The sequence below is a fragment of the Podarcis cretensis genome (genome assembly GCF_951804945.1).
Source record: "Podarcis cretensis genome assembly, chromosome: 2".
Lineage (NCBI taxonomy): Eukaryota > Metazoa > Chordata > Lepidosauria > Squamata > Lacertidae > Podarcis > Podarcis cretensis.
The window spans coordinates 118,819,519-118,843,907 of record NC_137171.1 but is presented as its reverse complement, the minus strand read 5'-3'; the positions used below and the strand labels follow the sequence as shown (position 1 = coordinate 118,843,907).

Genomic DNA, 24,389 nt, shown 5'->3' with positions numbered 1-24,389 from the left:
CTGTCCCCTTAACCATTCCAGAGCCAAAGTGTGCTTGTGTTCCTCTCCTTCCTCTTGCCTGTTTGGGTTGTTTTCTAGCAATTTGGGTATTAAAATGCATGCAAAGGGGCTGGGGGTTCGTGGCCTCTGCTGTTGCATCCGTTTCTTTCCTTAACCAGGAGGAGCAGGAGGAGGTGGCTGGTCAGAAGGAGGGAAGAATGAGGGGTCCAGATGGAGGAAGAAGGGAAGAAAGGAGAGAAGCCCAGCTGAATCATCCAGGGAGATTTGGAGCAGTCTCCCAGCCAGATCGGATTCTTAGAGGAGTTTGGGTGAGTAAACCTCAAAGTGCATCCTAGATAGCTCACTTGGTCAGAGCCTGGTGCTGATAATACCAAGATTGCAGGTTCAAGCCCCACGTTGGGCAAAAGATTCCTGCACTGCAAGGGGGTTGAGATAGATGACCCCAGGGCCCCTTCCAACTCTACAATTCTATGATTAGAAGTCTATTCAGATGTAAGCTCCAGTGAGTGCAGTGGGACTTATTCCCAGGTAAGTGGGTGGACGTCGCAGGGTTGGGGAACCTGCAACGCTCCGTGATAGGACTGGACTACAACTCCCATCATCCTTGTCCTCTGGCCATGCTGGCCGGGACTGATGGGTGTTGGAGTCTAACAAAAATCTGGAAGGCCACAAGTTTTCACCACCAGCACCTCTGGGGTATAGAAATGTAGGGGGAAGCTGTGGTGTTCCTCTAGTAGTTGCAGTACTTCCTGTATGGCCAATGGGCCAGGGATGATGGGAGATGGAGTCCACCAACATCAGGAGGGACACAGGTTATAGAACTGTAGAGTTTTGAAGGGACCCTGAGGGTCATCTACTCTAACCCCCTGCAATGCAGAAATATTTTGCCCAACGTGGGGCTTGAACTCACAACCCTGAGATGAAGGCTTTCATTCTCTGCCAACGGTTTCTTCACCTCTGGTGTGTAGGAAGGGCAGCCTTCAGCCCCATCTGCACTATACATTTAGAGCTATATCATGTAAACCACAGAGCCTAGGACTTGCCGATCAGAAGCTCCCATTGCTCGGTCCCTGCTCCTGCCAACTTAGCAGTTCGAAAGCATGTCAAAGTGCAAGTAGATAAATAGGTACTGCTCCAGTGGGAAGGTAAACGGCGTTTCTGTGCGCTGCTCTGGTTCGCCAGAAGCGGCTTAGTCATGCTGGCCACAACTGTACGCCGGCTCCCTTGGCCAATACAGCGAGATGAGCACTGCAACCCCAGAGTCGGCCACGACTGGACCCAATGGTCAGGGGTCCCTTTACCTTTACCTTTTACATGTCACTTTAAACAGCCACGGCTTCCCTCAAAGGATCCTGGGAACTGTAATCTGTTAAGGGTGCTGAGAGCTGTTAGGAGATTCCTATTTTCTCTCACAGAACTAAACTTCCCAAAGTCCTGATCAGAATCCCGCCTGTAAGATCATTCAGCGTTCTGGGAGAAATAAGCAGAGCCTTCTTGCTGGTAGCTCCACTCTTACAAAACAACCTCCAAAGTAATACGCATATGATCCTATCAGTATAGACCAGACTTTTTGTCCCTCCAAGTGTTGCTGAACTGCATCTCCCATCAGCACCAGCCACTATGGCCTGTAGTCAAGGCTGATGGGAGTTGTAGTCCAACAACAGCCAGTGGGTCAAAGGTTTTGCCCACCCCGGGTACAAGCTTTTAAATGGACTTTGAATACCCACATATTGAAGGCAGCTTTTTCTTTTAAAAAAAAAAACATAAGTAGTGCTGCTGTTGATTTGAAAATTGTTTTTAGACTGCTTTATATTATTTTAGACTTTATATTATTTCTATTTTATATTCTGTTGTTTATCTTCATATTATTTATATTCTTTTATTTATTTTTTTAAAATAATTTTTTATTAGATTTTCCACCATGATAACACAAACCACAAAGCAAGATGATACACAAAAACAGAAAAGGAAAAAGAAAAAAGAAGAAAGGGGGGGAAAGGGGGGGAACAATAAACAAATAGACAATAATAACAAACTTAATTCTTCACAAATCCAACCTTTTAAACATCTTGGTTGACTTCCTCAAATCCCTCCCTTCTGAGTTTCCTTGTAATTAAAAGTAACAGCTTTCCAATATCATTATTAAACTAAAACAAATTCCAATTAAAGTCCATCTTATTCACTTTTCTTAACATTCTGAATCCCATTTATTTAATTATAACTTAATTTAATCCTAGGCCTATTTGTTTCTTTCAAGTAATTTCTAGTTTTTTATATTACAATATTTATTCAAATAGTCCTTGAATTTCCTCCAGTCCTCTTGAAAATTATTTATATTCTTTTAGGCTATTTATATTAGGACCATTTATATTATTTTAGGCTGCTGTTTTAAGTTCCACTTTTATATCACACAACACTTCTGTGGCTTCACGCTGTGGAATGGCATATTTGCTAAATATCTTAAATGTGCTTTGGTGGTTTACAGCTGGTTTTCCTGCAAGCTCCCTTGGGTGGGCTTTGCCCTAAAATGCAACCTAGAATATATTATTATTATTATTATTATTATTATTATTATTACTATTATTATTATCATCATCATTATTATTATTAAGATTGACCAGGGTTTAGTGCTGGACTTTGCCCAGCATGACACTGAGTTCAATTTTCTGCTCAACCATAAAGTTACCTGCCTAGGCTTGGGCTAGTCACTTTTTATAGTCCTCAGTTTTTTCATAGAATTGTTATTGGGAATAGAATTTGCAGAGTAAGGGACACCAGCAACATTGCCCAGAACTCCTTAGAGCAGGGGTGATGGAACCAAGATGTTGCTGGACTACAGCTCCCATAATCCATGACTATTGGCCTTGCTGTCTGGGACTGATGTGAGTTGGAGTCCCACATACACCTGGAGGTGACAGAAGCGTAATGGGGTTTTACAGTCCATGTATAAAGGGTAAAGGGGACCCCTGACCATTAGGTCCAGTTGTGACCAACTCTGGGGTTACAGTGCTCATCTCGCTTTATTGGCCTAGGGAGCCGGACTACAGCTTCTGGGTCATGTGGCCAGCATGACTAAGCCGCTTCTCACCTTCCCACCAGAGTGGTACCTATTTATCTACTTGCACTTGACATGCTTTTGAACTGCTAGGTTTGCAGGAGCAGGGACAGAGCAACGGGAGCTCACCCCATCGTGGGGATTCGAACCGCCGACCTTCTGATCGGCAAGTCCTAGGCTCTGTGGTTTAACCCACAGCGCCACCCGTGCCACTAGTCTGTGTATACTTACACATTTATTTATTAACAATTAATTGCATTTTTACTCCACCCTTCCCGATGGGCGGCTCTTCGCTTTACATTTATCTTCACAGCAACCCTGTGGGGTAGGCTGGGTTGAACTGGTGCAAAGTACAGGGGTCGTTAACTGCTTTGAGAATAAATAATAGATTTTGGGTACAATATCGAGTACGATGCGTGGGTGAGATGGTGGAAAGAGAGTCTAAAATTTACAGCATGTGCCACCTTGAAAGATAATATAATGAAAATGATGTACTGTTGGTACTTGACACCTACGAAATTGGCAAAAACGTATAGGATGAGTAGTAAATTATGTTGGAAATGTGATAAGAATCGCCATCCTTCTTTTTTACATGTGGTGATCATGTGAGAAAACAAAATCATTTTGGGAACTGATTTACAACGAATTGAAAAAGATGCTTAAATATACCTTTCCCAAAAAGTCAGAAGCTTTTTTTGCTGGACTTGATGGGAGAGGAAATTGAAAAAGCGGATCAAATATTATTTATGTATGCAACGAGTGCTGCTAGAACTTTGTTTGCCCAAAAATGGAAAGTACAGGAATTACCAATGGTGGAGGAGTGGCAGGCAAAATGATGGATTACTCGGAACTAGTAAAATTAACCTGCAGGATCCGTAACCAGGTGGAAGCAAAATTCCAAAGAGATTGGAGTAAATTCATGGACTGTATAAATAATAACTGTAGAAATCTGAAGACCACAAGCAGGACTGAAAAAAAATCTTACGACGTGGACTTGACAAAATAAGAAGAAACTGCGGGAAGTAGACTGAAATAGGAAAACCTGTGGGAGGGAGGGAGGGAAGTCACGGCTCGGCAGAGTGATGGATAAGGAAGTGTGTGGACGACTGTTGAAATTTATTGTACTTTGTTTAAAATGGAAAATCAATAAAAAGCATTTGGGGGGGGGAGAGAATAATAAACTATTCTGTCCTTTGATAATGAGGTGCATAGCTTTATATCTTGTTTCAGTGGTTTCCAAAGGGAGAAAATGGCACGGGTGTCAGGAAGAAGCAATATTCTACGTTGGACTTCCAATCTACTCAATTGCATTTTCTTTCCATTTCTGTTATTTTCTTTCTGTTATTTTCTTTTCTACTTCTTTTTCTGTTACACATTCTGTTATGCTCAGGGTGGGGTGAGGGGTGAGGGACGGTGGTGGGAAAAGGAAGTGTGTATGAATATTTTTAAAGATTGTATGAAATGTTTGCTTGTTTGGTTGGCCTCTGTTATTTTCTCCTACCAATAGCAAACCTATGTAAGGACGCTATATGGGCTCTTGGATGCCCCATAAGGGTATATCTGTAATATGTATGTATAAATGTATTAATGTTTGGGGGGGGGGGAATCTACGTTGGGAAGAAGCCGTGCTTTTACGTAGCTGCTTTGTTTTATACTGCCTGGATGTCCTCAGGTGATTTTATAAGGTAGCTGTATTTTATGTTATGAATCAAGCACAGCTAGGAGTTGTTTTGTTTCCCAGTGTATTTCTTATCAGTAAAATATTTGGTGTAATGCAAGGAAATGTTTATTTTGAAAGTGAAGCTCGGGGGGGGGGGGTTGTCTACAAACAACAGGTCCCCACAATCCCTCTCCCAATTTTTTTATTGATTTTCACAAAATTATAAACAAACAAATAAACAAACGAACATAAATCATAATCTTATTAAAACTAATCTTATTAACATTGTTAAGTGACTTCCTCGTATCCCCCAGTTGAATTTCAATGTAGATCATTTTAACGGTTTTCCAAATTCTTATATAATTAACTTAATCACTTAACATGTTTCTTTCTTATTCATTCAGTGTTAAACATACTAATCCATCATTTTACATATTTAAATTCTAAGCCTATCTGGCTATTGCAAGCTTTTTTCCAATTAATTTAACTTAACATATTTAACTAAATAGTCATTAAATTTCATCCATTCTTCCTGGTACTCCTCCTCCTTCTGGTCCACGGACTCTTCCGGTCAGGTCGGTCCCCACGATTCTTTGCGGGCTTTAAAAGCAATTTATGGCTCTGTGGCTTTTTAAGTGCCTTTGAAACACATCCTTCCCTCTGAAAGAATTCTGGGCCCTGTAGTTTTACCCCTGGCGGAGTCACAATTCCCAGCAAACTACAGCTCCCAGAATTCTTTGAGAGGAAAACAGCAATTTGGTATCTGCTTTAAAGGGCCAGTGTGCATGCCCTGTCTTTTCCATATGGTGTGTTTGCAGGAAAACAGAGCTGTCCTTTAGAGTACCCAGGTGTGTGTGTGTGTGTGCATGCATCACACCAGCCCCCAAAGTGTTGTGATGTGTTTGATTGTCTCTGTGTGTATTGCCTTTGCAATACATCTGAAATGCTTCTCTAAGGGTTAAGCTGACCGAGTCTCTATTCCTAGGATACCTTTGAGGAAGGAGGGTTGTAAACTGCTTTAAGTCACTTCCTGCTTTTCATCTCTCTCTCTCTCTCTCTCTCTCTCTCTCTCTCTCCAAAAAAACCCCCCCTCTCCCAGCCACTGTGGGTAAGATCCAGGCTGTGATGTCCATGGCTGGAGGGGATCTGGTGAGTTTCTTGCAAAAGTGTGCATGGGTAGATTAAAGAGAGCGGGGCAGGGGAGATTTGCAGCATGAGAGTTGTCATGAAACTCAAGGGGGTGTCCAATAATTTGCCACATTTGCTCCCTTTCTCCTCCTCCCCAGCTGGGGCAGATGAAGGCAAGCTTGGCCTTTTAATTTGGAGGGTGGGGTGGGATTTTGGGGAGCCCCCCCCCAAAAAAAAAAGAAAAAAGGGGGGAAGGCAGTTTTCAATTGTGAGAGTGTAGAAAGGGGAGGTGCAAGGAAAACACACCCCGGTTTGACCCCCAAGGCAAGGAGGGCAGCCGTTGAGGTCACTTTCCCCATCCATCTGAGGTCACTTTCCCTATCCATCTGGCCGCCGCATCTGAAAAAAAACGAATAAACGGGAGATTGCAGAGCTGCGGAAAGGTTCAGAAAAAGTTGTCCAAAATGATCAAGGGGGTTGGAGCATATGATGAAAAGGTTGCAGTGTTTTCTGTGTGTGTGGGGGGGGGGGTGGTTTATAGAGAAAAGGGAAAGTAAGAAGGGACATGTAAGATTATGCAGGGTGTGTGACAAAAGTGGGTCACAAAAAGTTTTCCTTCCCTCCCTCCTAATTCTAGAATTTTAGGATGCTAATGAAGCCGGGACTAGCAAAAGGAAGGACTAGTTTTGCACACTTGTTCTGAGCCTCATGGAAGCAGCCCCCCCAGGTGCTTTGCCAGTGGAATATAAATGTTAAATAATTATCTGTACCGGTGGGACTCTCAAATCCTTACATGGGCAAAACGGCTCCCAAGTGGTCGGGAGCAGCAGTTTGTATGAGCAGAAAAATATGCTTAGGGAGGTGGAATTAAGGGAACATCCCAATTAATTCAAGGGTTTCTGAGGCCTCGGTGGTTGTGGTGAGGAGGAAGGGAAAACTGGGAGGGAGGAACGGAATGGAATATTCTGAGAAAGGGCACGGACTGGCTTGCATTCCACACTGCAGTGCTTTTGAACGGGTCCTGATAATAGCAACAAGAACAAATTGCCAAATTCTTCTCTGCTAACTGTCCAGTAAATTCATTTGCTACCTGCGGTAGCCTGCCTTTTTAAAATGATTTATTTATTTGTTCAATTTTAATAATACAACAATGTGCAGGAACCTGCCTTGCACCAGTTTTCAGAACCAGTGAGGCACAGTAAGTAAGTTGACCACAACATAAAAAGCAAAACTTAATCATTTTTTCCTAGGATTAATATAGTATTTGTTTTCATTAATATAATACTAATGAATTTTATTTTATTTTTTAAAAAATACTTAAAACAATTCCCGTACTGATGCAGGTCGGGGAGGATCTCTGCTTAATCAGCTTGTTGGAAGAAGACGGTTTTCCGTAGGAAACAGAGATGACGCCTGTGTAATATTTAAGAGGAGGGAAATCCAAAGGGTACGTTCCGCAATATAATAATAATAATAATAATAATAATAATAATAATAATAATAATAATTTATTCCCCAGCCACTTTGTGAGGCTCCCAACATATTAAAAACACAATAAAACACCAAACATTAAAAACTTCCCTAAACAGGGCTGCCTTCAGATGTCTTCTAAAAGTCAGATAGTTGTTTATTTCCTTGACATATGATGAGAGGGAGTTCCACAGGGCAGGAGCCACTACCAAGTAGGCCCTCTGCCTGGTTACCTCACTTCTCGCAATGAGGGAACCGCCAGAAGACCCTCGGAGCTGGACCTCAGTGTCCGGGCTCAACGATGGGGGTGGAGACGTTCCTTCAGGTATACTAAAGGCCCAATATCACAATATTGTGCAGGATGGACCTCCTGATAGGACGGCATTTGCAGGATCCCCCCTCCTGCAGAGTGCAGTGCAAAGTTGGGTATATAAGGAGTGAGACGGTATAGGGTTTTATATACCAAATGCAGCACATTGAACTTAGCTCAGCAGCTGACTAGAAGCCAGTATTGCCAATGAGTTGCAGCCTAGTCCTGTGTGTGTTTCCTCAGAAGTAGGCATGCATGTGGCTATAGCTTTAGGCAAAACAGAAGTCCTTACCTCACCTTTAAAAAATAATTATCCCAAGTGTATAGGTCTCCTCCCAGCCAGTGTTTTGCCAGAGGGATTTAAGCACAGAGAAAATTAGGTTATGTGCAGTTAAGGTGTTCTCTCTGTTGCAATAAAATGCACTTAAAGAAAGAAATCGACTTTTTGCAGTTAGGAAAGTGACAGGAAAATGCACTGAACAGTATTTTGCTGCAGGGATTCTACTGCATGCTGGAAATTTAGGTTTTAGAGTGGCTGGGGCTGCCTTAGCTGGATGGGTGGGGTATAAATAGTAAAATTTTTATTATTATTCCTTCTTTGTTCCAGCAAACCTGCTTTTTCAAAAACACCCACATTTTGCAGTTAGGAAAGTGACAGTGAAACGCATGGAAAAGTGGGACGAATGAATGACTGATGGGAAGATACTTAAACACCCTTCTTATTTTTCTCTGTTCTTCTCATCCTTGGCCTTTCTCTCCCTTTCCTGTAGGGATGAGACCCAATGGCTTTCTCGAACCCTTCAGTTTTGCCTTTCTGATGTGATGTGACTGCCTCATTTGGCAGTGTGGCAGAACCTCAGCCTGCAGACTTTTGCGGGCCCACGACGTAGCATCCGGCCTCCTCCTGCTCCCCTCCAAATTCTGCCTTTCCCCCAAGAAACGAGAGAGGATGAGAGCGGAACAAGGAGACCCGTTGGCTGTCGGTCTTCAGTTGGAGGCCGCGCTGGAGCACCAAGTGAAGACAGAAGACTCGCAAGACGTGGTCGGTCCCAAAGCAGTGGCCGTGGACCCGTCTGCCGCCCAGGCTGGGAGCAGTAGAGGATGCTGGGAAAGAAATGGAGCAGCGGTTGTCCCGAGCGAGGAGGATGTGATCCCCTTAGACGCTCCTCCGCGTCGGATGCTGAATTCAACTTGGCCCACAAAGGAACAACCCCTAGCTGAAGAAATGCAGAGCTTCGTGGCAAGGTTGAGTGACGGAGAGGCTTGTATCCCAGCCACTGGCCTGGCTAAAGATTTCCTCATGAAGAAGCAAGAAGAGGCTGATCAGGTGAGGGAGTTGCATCCTGGTATTTTCCCAAGTGATTATCTGGTGGGTAACAAGTAGTGCATTTTTTCTTTAAAAATATGTTTCGGGGTACTCTCATTTTGACTCAAGAAAACCAACATTTTATAGTTCAAATCGGGGAAAATAAATACAGGCAATGGACAAAAGGCCGCCATCAGGGATAGCAATGGAACTGGCGATTCACTGTGCTAGAGAAGAAACTTATTTTTTTAAAAAAAAATAGTTTCTTCTCCGGTTAGATTCACAAAATGTTTAGGGCTATGTGTACCCTGTGTCCTCCGAGGAAAAAAAGCACTGGTAATATGCTGGTCATCTAAGTTGGTCGATTCTCAAATGTTTCACTGTGGCAGGATTCTCCACTGTTAAGCAAAACAGTGTAAAACAGTGGTCAAATATTTTAAAATGATTTTCTGAAAGTGCTTATTACTGCTAGTGGTAGCAAATGAAGTAAGGCTGATTTTTTTAAAAAACTTTTATTTTTAGATCAATTTTGTTCTGAATTTAACAGTATTACAAACCACTGGTTTAGGGTGAACAATTAATGAAAGTGGTGGGAAGGAAGGGAATTGATTACTGGGTAACCAGCAAGGAAGAGCCAGCCCAGGGCAGGAACGTTTGAAAGCAGAAAACTTAAGGCTTTGAGAAAGTTTGCTGCTAGTTTCCTGATCTCACTCTCTGTTTCCTGATCACCATCTTCAGAGAGATCCTTTTGGGGCATCTCACAATCCTTTGTGTTACTTTGGGGGCTGCCACAGAGAAGGCCCTGCATGCCCAATATATGTGTCACTGCTGGCAGTTGTTTCAGGAGCTGGGCCCCCATTGCAGTCAGGCTTATGCGTGAAGAGCTGACCCCTTTTATTTTCCTGACCTTGGGAGGGGGGTCATTCTCTTTGTTTTGTGTGCAGGTGGCATTCATGGACGTGGCTGCTGACTCGCCCCAGGCAGGGGCTCCATCAGACATTTTGCAGAGGCCCCTGTTCAGAGTGATGGCGCAGGAAAATGATGGCGACACAGATTTTCCTGGTAAGGATTTCTGGTGCTTGAAGGTCCCTGTGGATCACCTATATATTTTGGAAGGTTGGACCAACCTTCCCAAAATGTATTCTTTCTGTCGCTTGAGGCTCCTGCTCTTAAATAAGATGTTAATTTAACCATCATAGAAAAGTGACATCGTTTATAGCTCCTTGTGTTGCTCTTTTACGGAATTCAATATACGATTCAGCAGCAACAATACAAGGGTATTGTTACCTTTACCTTTACCTTACCCCGTAATTCAAGAGTCTAGTCACTATTTTAAAAACCTTAAACCTGCGGCAGTGAATAAAAAAACTGCGGTTAACATTTGTACCACAGACCAGAAGGTTTTTCCAATTCTCATTTGATGGGTGAGTGCTAACAATTGTCCTTGCAACCCAATTTTTTTAGTTATTCTTACTTCTGGAAGCCTTCCAGTTCAAGCACGATTGGCTGGAAAGCGATACTTTCCTTTGTTCTTTTAATGGAAAATCCTTAACAAAACAGTGGAGAGAGATCTTGTGTTAATCCAAAAGAGTAAGCCTAGTTTTGTCATTGGGATCATCCCAGCCATTTTGTTCTGGTAAAATGAGCAATTAATTGTTGCTTTGAGTGCCACACCTCATTCCAGGTGAAAGATATAGTTTAGTGATTGAATTAGAATAAATGGAGTATGTTGTTACGTAGTGTACGTAAGAATACGTTTTTATGTTGTGAACCGTCCCATGATCTTTGGATGAAGGGCAGTACACAAATTATTATTTGATTACATTTTATTAAGTTACAGTGTTTTTAACATACATAGTCAAAACAAAATTTCATCTTTTCTCTTACTTTTATCAGCTTCTCACCCCATTTTCCATGAAGTTGTCGCTTCTCCCCTTCTGCACTTTTATCATCTATCTATTAAATCATAACTACAGTATAATAATCTAATTAGGTACTTCTGTAGCTCATAGCTCAAATCCTGCTAGCAAGTTCATCATACGATAATATTTCTTTATAATAGTCTGAAAAGGCATCCATTCTTCCTTAAAGCAGCATTAGATTCTCTTAATTTTGCCGGTTCTGTATAGTCTATTATCCTACAAATTGAATAAATAATTCTAACAATTTTTGTGCACTCAAAACAGGTTTGCAGCTTATCAAAGTATATTTTCTTTCTTTCTTTCTTTCTCTCTTTCTTTCTTTCTTTCTTTCTTCTTTACATTTCTCAACACGTTTTAGAGTTATTTCTTATCTAGCACACCAATAATGACAGGAGTTGAGTGCCACATTTTAAATGTGTTGAGAGGGTAACTGTCTTGTCATTGTGTTGTCTGCTTTGCAGGTGGAGAACTGTTTGCTGAAATAAGTCATGGCTCATCTTCATTTTGTGCTGGGATAGAAACAGATGCTATGGATTCCGATCAGGTTCGGCAAAGACCCTCAAAGGGACTTCCTTTTGTTACACACACACACACACACACACACACACACCCTGGAGGGCCACATTTGGCCCTTGAGTCTTAGGTTCCCCCAGTGCCTTTTTCTAGGGGTACGCAGGGGTATGCATGCCCCTAAACTTTCTGTGAATCTAACAGGAGAAGAATCTAAAAAATTTTAGTTTCTTCTCTAGCACGGTGAATCATCAGTTCCGCTGCTACCCCCGATGGCGGCTTCATTTCCTTTCCCGGTGTTTCCTGAGTCTCAGACAGAAGCGGGTGTTTAATGTGTGAAGCAGTGTGGAATGTGGATGTGTGTTGTTTTACTGATGAAAGTTTGGCCTCGTTGAGGGGCAGTATTTCAATATGAGTAATGCATGTTCTTTGTACTTTTGCCCATTTAGTGTCTTTATCCCCCCCCCCCGATTCGAACTATAAAATGGTGCTTTTCTTGAGTCAAAATGAGACAACCCGTAAACATTTTTTAAAAGAAAAAAATATCATTTGAATGATAATAGTAGTAATAAAATAAAATTAATATAAGGGGGGGGGAGCAAAAAAAGAAAAAATAGCGCTGGGTTCCCCAATCCTGGGATACAGGAAGTGGAAAGTTTTCCACCTTGCGTGAGACTCTTTGTGAGAATGACTTCCCGCCATCCCAACTTCCTTCCAGGGGCCTGTGACCTTTGAGGAAGTGGCTGTGCATTTCACGGAGGGGGAGTGGGGCCTGCTGGACCCAGACCAGAGAGCCCTCTACAGGGACGTCATGGTGGAGAACTATGGGAACGTCGCCTCTCTGGGTAAGGATCCCTTCGCTCTTTGGTGGAGGGACACTGAGGAAGGACTTGCAGCCCCTGTGGCAGAGAATCGGGCCTTGCATGCAGAAGGTCCCATGTTCAGTTCTGGGCTGTGAATGTTCCCTGCCCGAAACCCTTAAAGGCTGCTGCCGGTCAGTGTAAGGTAAAAGGTAAAGGTACCCCTGCCCGTACGGGCCAGTCTTGACAGACTCTGGGGTTGTGCGCCCATCTCACTTAAGAGGCCAGGGGCCAGCGCTGTCCGGAGACACTTCCGGGTCACGTGGCCAGCGTGACATCGCTGCTCTGGCGAGCCAGAGCCGCACACGGAAACGCCGTTTACCTTCCCGCTGGTAAGCGGTCCCTATTTATCTACTTGCACCCGGAGGTGCTTTCGAACTGCTAGGTTGGCAGGCGCTGGGACCGAGCAGCGGGAGCGCACCCCGCCGCAGGGATTCGAACCGCCGACCTTTCGATCGGCAAGTCCTAGGTGCTGAGGCAGTGTTGAAACAGGTGGACCAGTGGTCTGGCTTGGGACAAAGCATCTTCTTATAATCCTATCACGGCTCTGGGTGAAGTCATTTTAATATATCTCAGCTGGATAGCTCAGTTGGTTAGAGCATGATGCTGAGAGCCAGTGTGGTGTAGTGGTTAAGAGCGGTAGATTCGTAGTCTGGGGAACCGGGTTCGTGTCTCCGCTCCTCCACATGCAGCTGCTGGGTGACCTTGGGCTAGTCACACTTCTCTGAAGTCTCTCAGCCCCACTCACCTCACAGAGTGTTTGTTGTGGGAAAGGAGATTGTTAGCAGCTTTGAGACTCCTTCGGGTAGTGATAAAGCAGGATATCAAATCCAAACTCTTCTTCTTCGATCCCCGTATGGGACAGCTGCATATTTCTGCATTGTAAGGGGGTTGAATTAGATGATCCTCAGGGTCCCTTCCAACTCTGATTCTATTTTGAGTCATTCTATGTTGAGACATAGGAACGCAGGTGGCGCTGTGGGTTAAACCACAGAGCCTAAGGCTTGCCGATCAGAAGGTCGGCGGTTTGAATCCCCGCAACGGGATGAGCTCCCGTTGCTCGGTCCCTGCTCCTGCCAACCTAGCAGTTCAAAAGCACGTCAAAGTGCAAGTAGATAAATAGGTACCGTTCCGGCAGGAAGGTAAACGTTTCCATGCGCTGCTCTGGTTCACCAGTAACGGCTTAGTGATGCTGGCCACTTGACCTGGAAGCTGTACTCCGGCTCCCTCGACCAATAAAGCGAGATGAGCGCCACAACCCCAGAGTCGGTCACAACTGGACCTAATGGTCAGGGGTCCTTTTACCTTTACCTTTATGTTGAGACATAAGGAAGGGCCACAGCTCACTGGTAGAAGCAGGCAGGACATCCCAGCTTCAATCCCCAATATCTTGAGAGGCGTCCAAACCTACAGAGAACAGATGGACAGATCACTCTCTAAAATAAGTAGCAGATAATTGCTAACAGCCAGTGACCGATCTCTCTAACCCTCAAGGTGAGGTACTTCCTGGCCTGCAGAATCTGCAAGACCTTCAACTTCCATCTTCCCTGATTGTGTCGGAAATCAGGCCTTATCAGGAGAAACTGGCAACTCTCCCAGGCACCCGGCATGATCTCCTGTTGACCTCCCTGGCTGCATTCCCCAGCAAGATCCAGGCTAGGTCTCGATAGGCGATCCTTCTCAGCGTGAGAAGAACACACCCCTCTTTCCTGCCCCCCCCCCGGCATGGGAAAGAGATAGACAGAAATGTATTTACATGCCTTTATTTCTGTCTTTGCAGCATTACAAAAAACATGACTGCTCTCTTCAAACTCCAGCAGTCTAGAGACTAACACTTCCTGGACAGGAACAAACGGAAGAGCTCATATTACACTCTGAGCTAATTCCGGTGCTTCGCACTGTGAATTGACTGTCCCTCTGATTCCCACGGGCAGTCCCAACATTCCCATCATGTTTACTTTTCAAGCTAGCACTTTGCAGCTGCATTGCATCCATATTGTAACAGATTATTGCCCATGCTGGCTGCAGTGTGGATGGGAACTGGAGTCTGAGAAAATCTGAAAGCCAGCAGCAGATTCCCCCTCAATCCCTCAGTTAGAAGATCTTGCCTTCCCAAATATTGTGCTGGAGTGGCAGTGGCCAGGGTGGTTTCAGAGTGGCTGGTTTGAAGTTCCTCAAGAAAGCCAGAAATAATAGCTTTGGGGTGTGTGATGGGCTTTTTTCTGTTCTTCTCCAGAAGGGCCTCCGGTTCCTAAACCTGATCTCATCTCCTGGTTGGAAGAAAAGGAAGAGATATTTGACCAGAGCTCTGAAGAAGGAGAACAACCAACAGGTAGATTCTTAATTGCAGCACTTGGGACCTTTTAGGGGGGCAGGTGGGGCTCGTCAACCTGGGAAAGTAGCCCATCTAGGAGAAGGAAACTCTGATCCTCCCTGGTTTTTGCTGCCAAGGATTGACTTAGCATGTCTTCCAAACCCAGGGCTCGTGATTAAGCTCCTTCCCTTGGTCATAGATCATGGTTCCTGAGGAACAAGGTTATGTCCTTAGGTAGGAGAGAGCTTTACCACGAGGCCCAGTTTGGAGGCCACACTGAGCCAAACCATGGCTGAGCTCTGGACAGCAAAACGCATCTAGGAGGAGCAAAGCAAAAAGCAGCTGTGAGGTCCTTTTCAGGAGCTTCTCCAAGCCGAGTTTTGGCCTGGCCTGTTGTGTGAACCAGGCCACCGTCTGATTCATGAGGCATCTCCCCAGGGTTTTGGGGGGGGAAATCTCGTGGTTTAAGGTGCCACTTACTCCTTACGATCTTCTTGGTCTCCTGTTTCAGTGGCCGATCTCTGGGAGAGCGAACACAGCGGGGGACCGGCTGAAGTGGCTCCGAAAGAGAGCAAGATGGAAGTGGCGAAGGAAAACGTTGGAAATGGAAGAGAAGCCGAGACGCCCGAGGGAAATCAGCCGAGACAGACATGGCAGAAGGAATCAGCTGGTAGATTTACTTATTTGAAGATTCATATCCTGGTTTTCTGTCCAATTCAGACAGAAAGTGATCTTTTCTCCCCTCCCTCTCGCTACAGATAGCGCGACTGGGACCTCCCTCAGCATAGAGGACCCTCAAGAGGAAGACCTTTTGTCGGGAGAGCCACTCGAGGCACAGCCAGGAGGATCCCAAGAGGGCATTTCTTTTGTGGCTGAAGCTGCAGAGAGTGAGTGTCCGCTACGAGCCAGGATGGGGGCCCTCTGCCTTCCCACCAGATGCTGTTTGACTGTGGCCACATCTGTACCAGACAACCGAAGCAGTCTTATACCATTTTAAACAAGCCATGTTTCTTTTCTCTTTTTGAAATAATTTTTATTTGGTTTTTAAAAATAGAAACTTATAACAAAATCAATTAAAAGTCCATATAAAGAGATTGCCCCAGATCTCAAGATTTCCCCCACCCCCACCCCCTCCATGGGTCCTAATGTCAATATTTACAACTGCATATCAATCCGTTATCCACATTTTTTTTATCCATCCAAATTGCCCATAGTCCTTATTACCTTACAAGTGAGGTTAAAATCCTGCTAATATTTTCCTCTTCTTCCAATGGTCTCCTAAATAAATTATAATTTCCTCCCATTCTTTTTCTAAAGTTCTTGTCATCTTGGTTCCTAAAGCTTTCCAGTTAATTTTGCCATTTCAGCATATTCCCATCAACTTGGTTTGCCATTCTTCCCTGTTTGGGATTGTTTCTTCTTTCCATCTCGGAAGCCATGTTTGTTAAGGGTGCTGAGAGTTATTAAGAAGCACAGCCCTTCTCATCAAAGAGATACAATTCCCTGAGTTTGATAGGAAGAGGGATTGACTGTTCAGCCATGCTGGGAGTGGGGGTTCTTAGAGGGGAGCAGGGCCCTCCCCACAGTTCTTAATAAACTACACTTCCCAAGATTCTTTGGGGGAGGCCATGATGGTTTCTTTTTTTTATATATAAAATTTTTTATTAATTTCCAATTTTTTAACATAAACAAAAAACAACATAAAAACAAACACAAAAACTCATATTTTCTTAACCTTATTTCCATAACCCTCTTTTCCCGGACTTCCCCATACCTTTCCCTTTTTGCATCCTTAATTTAGTACCATTATTCAGCAACCCTTCTTAACCAATTAAATATAAATTCATTCTCTTTTTCTATTCCACCCTAAAATTAAACACAATTTTCCGCTGCAATTCTACGTCTTCTTTTCCCTCAGCATTTTAACACTCCTCAATTTTATAATGATTCTTAAGATACATCTTAAATTTCTTCCAATCTTCTTCCACAGTCTCCTTCTCTTGGTCACGGATTCTGCCGGTCATTTCTGCCAGTCCCATAAAGTCAATCACTTTCGCCTGCCATTCCTCCAGCGTGGGTAGTTCTTGTGTCTTCCAATACTTTGCTAGAAGAATCCTTGCTGCCGTAGTAGCGTACAAAAAGAAATTCTTATCCTTCTTCGGCACCAACTGGCCGACCATACCCAAGAGAAATGCCTCTGGTTTCTTGTTAAAGGTGCACTTAAGCACTTTCTTAATTTCATTATAGATCATTTCCCAGAAGGCCTTAATCTTTGGGCAGGTCCACCAAAGGTGGAAAAAGGTACCTTCAGTCTCTTTACATTTCCAACATTTGTTATTGGGCAAATGATAAATCTTCGCAAGCTTGACTGGGGTCATGTACCACCTGTAGATCATTTTCATAATGTTTTCTCGTAAGGCATTACATGCCGTGAATTTAAGGCCATGATGGTTTCTACACAAACTCTCACCCACCGCCTCCGGCCTTCATCCAGGCAAGCAGGTGGTTCAAGGAGGGTGCAAAGTAGGGTAGGTCGGGGGTGTTGCCTGGGAGGTAACTGGGGGGGCTTGGGAGGGGCATTTGGCACCAAGGCATGAGGCACCCATTGTTGGGTTAGGGTAGCGATGACATGGAGCTGCCCCCGTCTGACCCCGGGTGTGTTTTGGTGGTTAGAATGGTAGGCTGGGACCTGTGACTCCGGAGTCCAAATCTGCACTCAGCCAGGAAGCTCATTGGGGTGACTTGGGGCCAGTCACTTTCTCTCGGCCTAATTTACTTCACAGAGTTGTTGTGGGATAAAGGGGAGGTGGGGGGGAGCCAGGTATAGCACTTGGAACACCTTGGAGGAAAGGAAAGGATATAAATTTAATAACAATACAGTGGTCCCTCGGGTTAAGTACTTAATTCGTTCTGGAGGTCCGTTCTTAACCTGAAACTGTTCTTAACCTGAAGCACCACTTTAGCTAATGGGGCCTCCTGCTGCCGCCGTGCCGCCACCATGCGATTTCTGTTCTCATCCTGAAGCAAAGTTCTTAACCCGAGGTACTATTTCTGGGTTAGCGGAGTCTGTAATCTGAAGCGTATGTAACCTGAAGTGTATGTAATCCGAGGTACCACTGTAGAGTGGTACCCCTGGAAGCAACCGGGATCTGTTCCAAAGCCCCGTTCACATCCTGGGTAGAACGTAACACGCGACTATGTGTGCGCGGGTCACATTTCGCCGCTTCCGTGCATGTGCGTGACATCATTTTGAGTGTCTGCACGAGTGGCAAAACCCGGAAGTAGTGTGTTCCATTACTTCTGGGTCGCCGTGGAGCGTAACCTGAAACATTCAACCTGAAGCATATTTAACCCAAGGTATGACTGTACAGTGGTTCCTCGGGTTAATTCGTTCTGGAGGTCCGTTCTTAACCTGAAACTGTTCTTAACCTGAAGCACCACTTTAGCTAATGGGGCCTCCTGCTGCCGCCGTGCGATTTCTGTTCTCATCCTGAAGCAAAGTTCTTAACCTGAAGCAGTATTTCTGGGTTAGCGGAGTGTGTAACCTGAACCTGAAGCGTATGTAACCTGAGGTACATAGTCAGTTGAGGAACACAGGAAGCTGTCTTATACCAAGTCAGATCCTTGGCCCACCCAGCTCAGTATTGTCTTCCCTGACTGGCAGCAGCTCTCCAGGGTTTCAAACCTGGATGGCCATCTGTCATGGATGTTTAAGCTGAGATTTCTGCCTTGCAGGGGGTTGGACTGGATGACCCTTGGGGTCCCAACTCTACAGTTCTATGATTCTTGTAAGCAGGGAGTCTCTCCCAGCTCTGCACAGAGATGTCAGGATTTGAACTTCGGACTTTCTGCATGCAAAGCGGGTCGTCTATCACCAATCTGTGGTCTTTTCCCTTTTTTATTATAATTTTTCTTAAATTTCTGTTTTACATTTTAGAATATTCACTTAAACAACCTTAAAACATCAGTGACTTCCGTTCCTCTCTTTCCATGGTTCATATTGCACAACATAAATCCCTGCATATTTTATATAAACTAAACCATTCAGTATTCCATTATAACATCCACCAAAACTTATTTACACTGTTGAATTTATCTTAATGCTGCCCACATTTTCAGATATACACAATTTTCCTCCATATATTCAACATTTTCCAATCATCTTTAAATGTATGTTCTTGTTCTCTTCTTCTATATGTTAGGTCCACAAGCTGCGCATGTTCCATCAGTTTCAGTTGGCATTCTTCTTTAGTTGGGACTTTGCTTGTTTTCTATTTTGGGGCTAACAGAACACGAGCCGCAGTAGTGGCATAAATAAATAACCTTCTCAGGTGTCAAAAAGATTGTGGTCTCTTCCCTTAAAGATGCCAAAGGGATCTACAGGCAAAAGAACCATTTTTCAGCTCTTTGTTCTTCGCAGAAATAGACTTGGTGCGATTTCGCAGAATTTGAATCTTTTATATTTCCTTCACTTTTGTATTGATCTCTCTCTCTCCCTCTCTACTAGGTGATGGCTGGGAGAGCGAGAGTGAATGGGAACCATACGGAGTGTTGTCAGACGATACAGAGGATGAAGATAATGTTGGAGATCAAGGAGGACTAGAGCAAAACGGGGACGACCAAACAGAAGAAGACTGGCAGGATAAACCCAATTGCCAGGGCAGCGACTTCAACGGGTTGCCAACTCCGGCGAAAGTTTACAAAGGCAAAAGAAAAAACCAGTGCAAGGTTTGCGGGAAGAGCTTCACGCGCAAGGCGAGCCTTAAGGTTCATCAGAGAATCCACACGGGGGAGAAGCCCTACAAGTGCACAGTCTGCAGCAAAGGCTTTTGCGACAAAACCAGCTTTCTTAGACATCAGAGAATCCACACGGGCGAGAAGCCGTACAAATGCCCCGAGTGCGGGAAGAGCTTTAACCGGACCACAAATCTCATTACGCATCAAAAGACGCACGTGGAGACCAGGGAAAAGACGTTCCACTGCTCGAGCTGCAGCAAGAGCTTTTACAACAAGTACAGCCTCAAGACTCATTGGCGCAGCCACACAGGGGAAAAGCCCTACAAGTGCTCCAGCTGCAGCAAGAGTTTCTGCGACAAGTCGAACCTGGAGGCCCACTGGCGGGTGCACACCGGCGAGAGGCCCTTCGAGTGCACGGAATGCGGGAAGAGCTTCAGCGACCGCAGGACCCTCCTCCGACATCAGAGAATCCACACCGGGGAGAAGCCCTACAAATGCACGGAATGCGGGAAGAGCTTCAACGACCTGGCCACGCTGCTCCGGCACCAGAAGATCCACACGGGCGAGAAGCCCTATCGGTGCACCGAGTGCGGGAAGAGCTTTAACCAGAGCTCTCACCTCATCCGCCACCAGAACACGCACGACGCCCAGCGCCACAAAGGCCGGTCGCGCAAGGCCAAGGCTGCGGTCGGAGCCAACATCTTTCTGGACATCACTCAGAGCTTCACTCCAGAGAGCATCGGCTTCACGCAAGAGAACTATTACGGATACGCTCACCCTGCGGAAACGTTTCACTGGCCCATTACGTCTTACGCACCCTCGGCGGAGGCCGGAGAAGGAGGGGTGCCCAACCTGTGGACAATCGAGGAGACTTCCGTCGGAGACCAAGCCATCCTAGTCATGAAAGAGTTAACCGAGGACAGGACCTTGACGCTGTGAAGGATGCTCAGAGCAGAGGAGGAGCTTCATTCAGGCCTACGGCCATCGGCCGATGGCCATCGAGTAAGATTGTCGGTCAAGCAAGAAAGCCATGCTTTAGACATTCTTGAAAAGAAGCATGTTTGAAAGCAGAGATGTGTCGTTCCAAGATCTGACTGGCAGAAGCTCCGTTTGGATCTTTAGGCAAAGGATCTTCAGAAAGGGAGATCCAGCTCTGCAGGGAAGATTCCTTGCATTTCACAGCTATGGCCACTTCCTGCTTGACTTAGAGGAGAGATCTATCATTACTGAACAGAGAACAGGGATTCTCAAAGATTACATTTTTGGGGTGTATGCCTTCAAAACATAAAGGGAAAAGAGGCAGAACATTAAAAATAATGCTGTTTTGGTTCCGACCCAGTTGTTGTTCTCTTCAGCTTCCAAAATCGATGGTGATTCTGTACTCTCTTGGACTAGATGGAAGCAAAACGACTGAATGAGATTCAGCAACTGGCTGTGGCAGGATGAATGACAATCAGGTGGTCTGTAAAAAAAACACCCCGCTTTTGTCCTCCCCCATATTTCGAAAGATGGACATTATTTAACTGGGGGGGGGGGAATTTGGACACCCATTGTGCTTGTTCTGACCCACACCAAATTTTAAAGAGGGTGTTTTAAAAGGGGTTTGTTGCCTCTTGGTATCAGTTTGGTTAAAAATTTTAGACTCTCACATTTTGTAAACCCGATCGTATAGATTTGCTCTAGCAGAGATCTAAAAGTGGAAGGGAAGGGGTATCATCAGAAAGGTTTGTCGTTTTCCACACTTCTAACGTAGTTAAAAAGGGATTATTTCCCAAAATGATATTTCTGGAAACATGTGGGTTGGATTTTGTACCGCATTGGGGGAGTCGCACAATGTTGGGCAGCAGGGCAGTTCAGCGTATTTGGGTTTGTTTGACGGCTGAAGAAAGTCACAGTTATAGAATCACAAAACTAGATAGTACATCACCCGAACTGGGAATCTCCAAGCCTGCAATGAGAAGCATGTGAAAGAGCACTCTGCTTAACAGTTATCAGCAGATTTGTGAGATTGAGACATAGGTTAACAGGTTCTGCTGAAATCTAGCAAAAATAAAATAAATTACTGAGAACAGGTTCCTATTAATTCAGTTTGGGATGCAGACACTCCCTGCAAATGGTGCTACTGGTGCTACAACTCCCATAATCCCTGAGCACTGGCCATGCTTGCTGGAGCTGATGGGAGTCTAAGAATAAGCGATATAGCTGCATCATGAATATCGGAGGGAGCTTACCTTATTCCCAAATGTACTGGCATGTGTGGGCTTTAGTTTTTTGTATTAGCAACCTCTGCCACGAGAGTTCAGCATGCTGCAGCGCTTTTATTTTCCTTGGTCTCTTGAAAAAATCATACAAATGTTTTTATATAGGCTGCAATCCTATGCAAAATAGCAAGGGAGTAAAACCCCCTTGAAATCAGAAGGCCTTACTTCCAAGTAAACACGTTTTAAGACTGCACCGAGATCAGCCTTGTGTTTTAACAGCTCGCTTGGTCGCCACAGGCGAGCAGGAATGCCATGCAGGCGAGTGAGTCGGCTCAGGCCAGTTCTCCTGTACCAGCCTTGTTGGACTCCATTCTAGCCTTAAAGGAAGGAAATTCCTCTTCATAACAGCACAGGAGGCAAATGGCAGAAGATGGACGGACCCTCCTTCCCCACATCAACCAGTATGCTTAATAGAAAGCAGGGTTGTTGTGATGGTGGTGGTTGTTGTTGTTGTTGTTGTTGTTGTTTTATTTCCCAGCCTGCTCAGTGGCTGGTAGTGAAGAGGACTTGTGGGCAAATGACTTTTATGAGCTTACATACAAAGGCTGGCTTAGATTCTTGGCTTGGTCAGAGGGCCAACCCCCCAAATCCATAATTTGGGGAGCAAAGAAGCAAAACAGTCTCACCACACAAGTCCCAAATAAATGTTAATAAGGAAGGAGTTTGCTTTTTTTGCATAAGCCTTCCAAAAATGACTTGTTTCCATCTTTGTTGTTGTTTAGTCGTTTAGTCGTGTCCGACTCTTCGTGACCCCATGGACCAGAGAACGCCAGGCACTGCTGTCTTCCACTGCCTCCCGCAGTTGGGTCAGACTCATGCTGGTAACCTCGAAAACACTGTCCAACCATCTCGTCCTCTGTCGCCCCCTTCTCCTTGTGCCCTCCATCTTTCCCAACATCAGGGTCTTCTCCAGGGAGTCTTCTCTTCTCATGAGGTGGCCAAAGAATTGGAGCCTCAGCTTCAGGATCTGTCCTTCCAGTGAGCACTCAGGGCTGATTGCCTTCAGAATGGAGAGGTTTGATCTTCTTGCAGTCCATGGGACTCTCAAGAGTCTCCTCCAGTTGACCCTAAAATAATTAGGTTCAAAGTTGGTGCTTGGCTCTTGATCAGTAAGCAGTTGTGGTTGGTTGGTTGGTATGGTTTTAAAAGCAAATATTATGGGCTATTTTGAGACTAAATCAAAGGTATGGGGTGATGGTTGCAGCAACCTTTCACTCCAACAGGTATGCTAACACTTTTGAGTACTTTTAAGCCTGCAGTGCTGAAATCGCTTCTCGGACTGCAGCGGGACTTTGCTTCTGCATAAAGATGCAAAACAGTTGTGCTGTCATTTGTAATGTAGACTAGAGAGCAACAATATTAGTGGGGAACTGGGCTTAGTGGGTGCACGGGATGTTTTGTGAACAGTACGGCGGGTCGGGTGAGCACGCTGGACCGTCTCTGTGGGGTATATTACCTTCCACGAATGCGTTATGCTAAGCTTTTTTGAATATTGAGAGGTTAAATTTTATAAATTGCCAATAAAAGCATCCTGTAATTCAAAGAAAATTGCTATAGTGCATGGCGTTTCTCAGAGTTTTATAGCAGTAGCTCTTTTACAGGGATGATTAAGGTACAGGAGGATATTGTATGAAAATCATTTCATTTCTTATATCATCCTGGACATGTCAAAGCTTGCCCTTGTTAAATGCTGACATTTACCAGTTAATGATGGGAGAAAAAGGGTATGATTCTTTCCAGGCACTCCGTATTTTTGAGATCTGTCCCTGACTGTCAGGGATCTGCATCCAGTCCATGGGAAATGATACTCTTGTAGAATTAATTCTAGATGACTGTGGTTGGTCTTGAAACTTACAGTAAGGTACTGTATTAGAAAGAATTTTATCATACTTGTTTTGGAAACGTACAAGCAAATAAATGCTAAATGTCACTCCTCACTTGCAAAAAAACAGAAACAAGAAAAATACTTCGTCATTTACTGAATCATCATCTTCTTATTCTTCTTTTAACCGAATCATCTTGTGCTTTGGATTTACTGATAAATGTCAGAATTTTCTCAGATTGCCATTGCATCCCTCCCCTGGGCTCCAGCGGCCTTAACATTGTCACAAAGCATCAGCGTCAAGGATTCCAAGTTGTACTGTATCATAGACATTCTGTACATTTCAAAATATTTTAACCTAGATTTTGCTTATTGTTATCCATGCTTAGTCCACATTATTGTTACCTGTCGAAATCCTCTCATTTTAATCTCGTTCGTTTACTGTGTTTGCAAGCTTTTGCTGTGAAATACCGCAATCTGGAGTACCTTGCAATATGACTTACTGCCATGTTAATATGCAAGTGAAGAGAAATAAAGGCAGGTGAGGGGGAATAGGGAAAGCTCGCCACGATCCCCAAGATGAGGGACTCCATTTTGAAAAGTCGCCAACTCTTCAAAAGAAACTGAATTTACAAATGTACAATGCCTTGGGTTTTCTTTGACCACTGTGTGCAAATTCAGGATAGAGAGCAAAACAAATGGCTTTTCCTCCAAATTAAGTCCTTCCCCTATTTTGTTACACTGTGTAGGGAGTCGTCTTATGTGTGGAGGTATGTTTCTGAGGTTTTTTAAAAATAACTGGATGTTGTAGGTGGCTGCCTTTATTATGCATGGTTGCTTTAAGAGTTTTTTAGTGTATTGACAAAATGTTCTGCAAATAAAGAGTAATGAATGACAATTTCTTTGCACATATTAAATTTTGCATGTCCTGTACCACCAGAACTGGGTCCTGTGTAAAAAAAACCCGAGGTGCAGAATTTGTTAAGAAAAATGCTGCCAACTTACCAAAATAAAATAAAATCGAGAAAAATTGT

At 44.4% G+C, this 24,389-nt stretch overlaps 1 protein-coding gene across 4 annotated transcripts; it reads left to right on the top strand.

Moving 5' to 3' along the window:
* The first annotated feature begins 60 nt into the window (after positions 1 to 60).
* Positions 61 to 24,253, top strand: LOC307207460 (uncharacterized protein). Of its 4 annotated transcripts, XM_079961355.1 has the most exons (10): positions 61 to 308; positions 5,815 to 5,864; positions 8,394 to 8,950; positions 9,874 to 9,991; positions 11,313 to 11,395; positions 12,080 to 12,206; positions 14,458 to 14,553; positions 15,047 to 15,205; positions 15,294 to 15,422; positions 19,043 to 24,253. In XM_079961355.1, the coding sequence occupies exons 3-10, from the start codon at positions 8,573 to 8,575 to the stop codon at positions 20,209 to 20,211; spliced, it is 2,259 nt and encodes a 752-aa protein (XP_079817481.1). In that variant the 5' UTR covers positions 61 to 308; positions 5,815 to 5,864; positions 8,394 to 8,572; the 3' UTR covers positions 20,212 to 24,253. The 4 variants fall into 4 exon arrangements, with proteins under 4 accessions (XP_079817481.1, XP_079817483.1, XP_079817482.1 ...); XM_079961357.1 differs by lacking the exon at positions 5,815 to 5,864; XM_079961356.1 differs by lacking the exon at positions 61 to 308 and having other exon boundaries at positions 5,622 to 5,864.
* The last annotated feature ends 136 nt before the right edge of the window (positions 24,254 to 24,389 follow it).

Excerpts from the sequence above, each read along its gene's own strand:
- LOC307207460 (XM_079961357.1), top strand. The coding sequence starts at position 8,573 with ATGAGAGCGGAACAAGGAGACCCGTTGGCTGTCGGTCTTCAGTTGGAG. Across the intron at positions 11,396-12,079 it reads ATGCTATGGATTCCGATCAG|GGGCCTGTGACCTTTGAGGA; the intron begins GTTCGGCAAAGA and ends ACTTCCTTCCAG. Across the intron at positions 14,554-15,046 it reads AGAAGGAGAACAACCAACAG|TGGCCGATCTCTGGGAGAGC; the intron begins GTAGATTCTTAA and ends CTCCTGTTTCAG.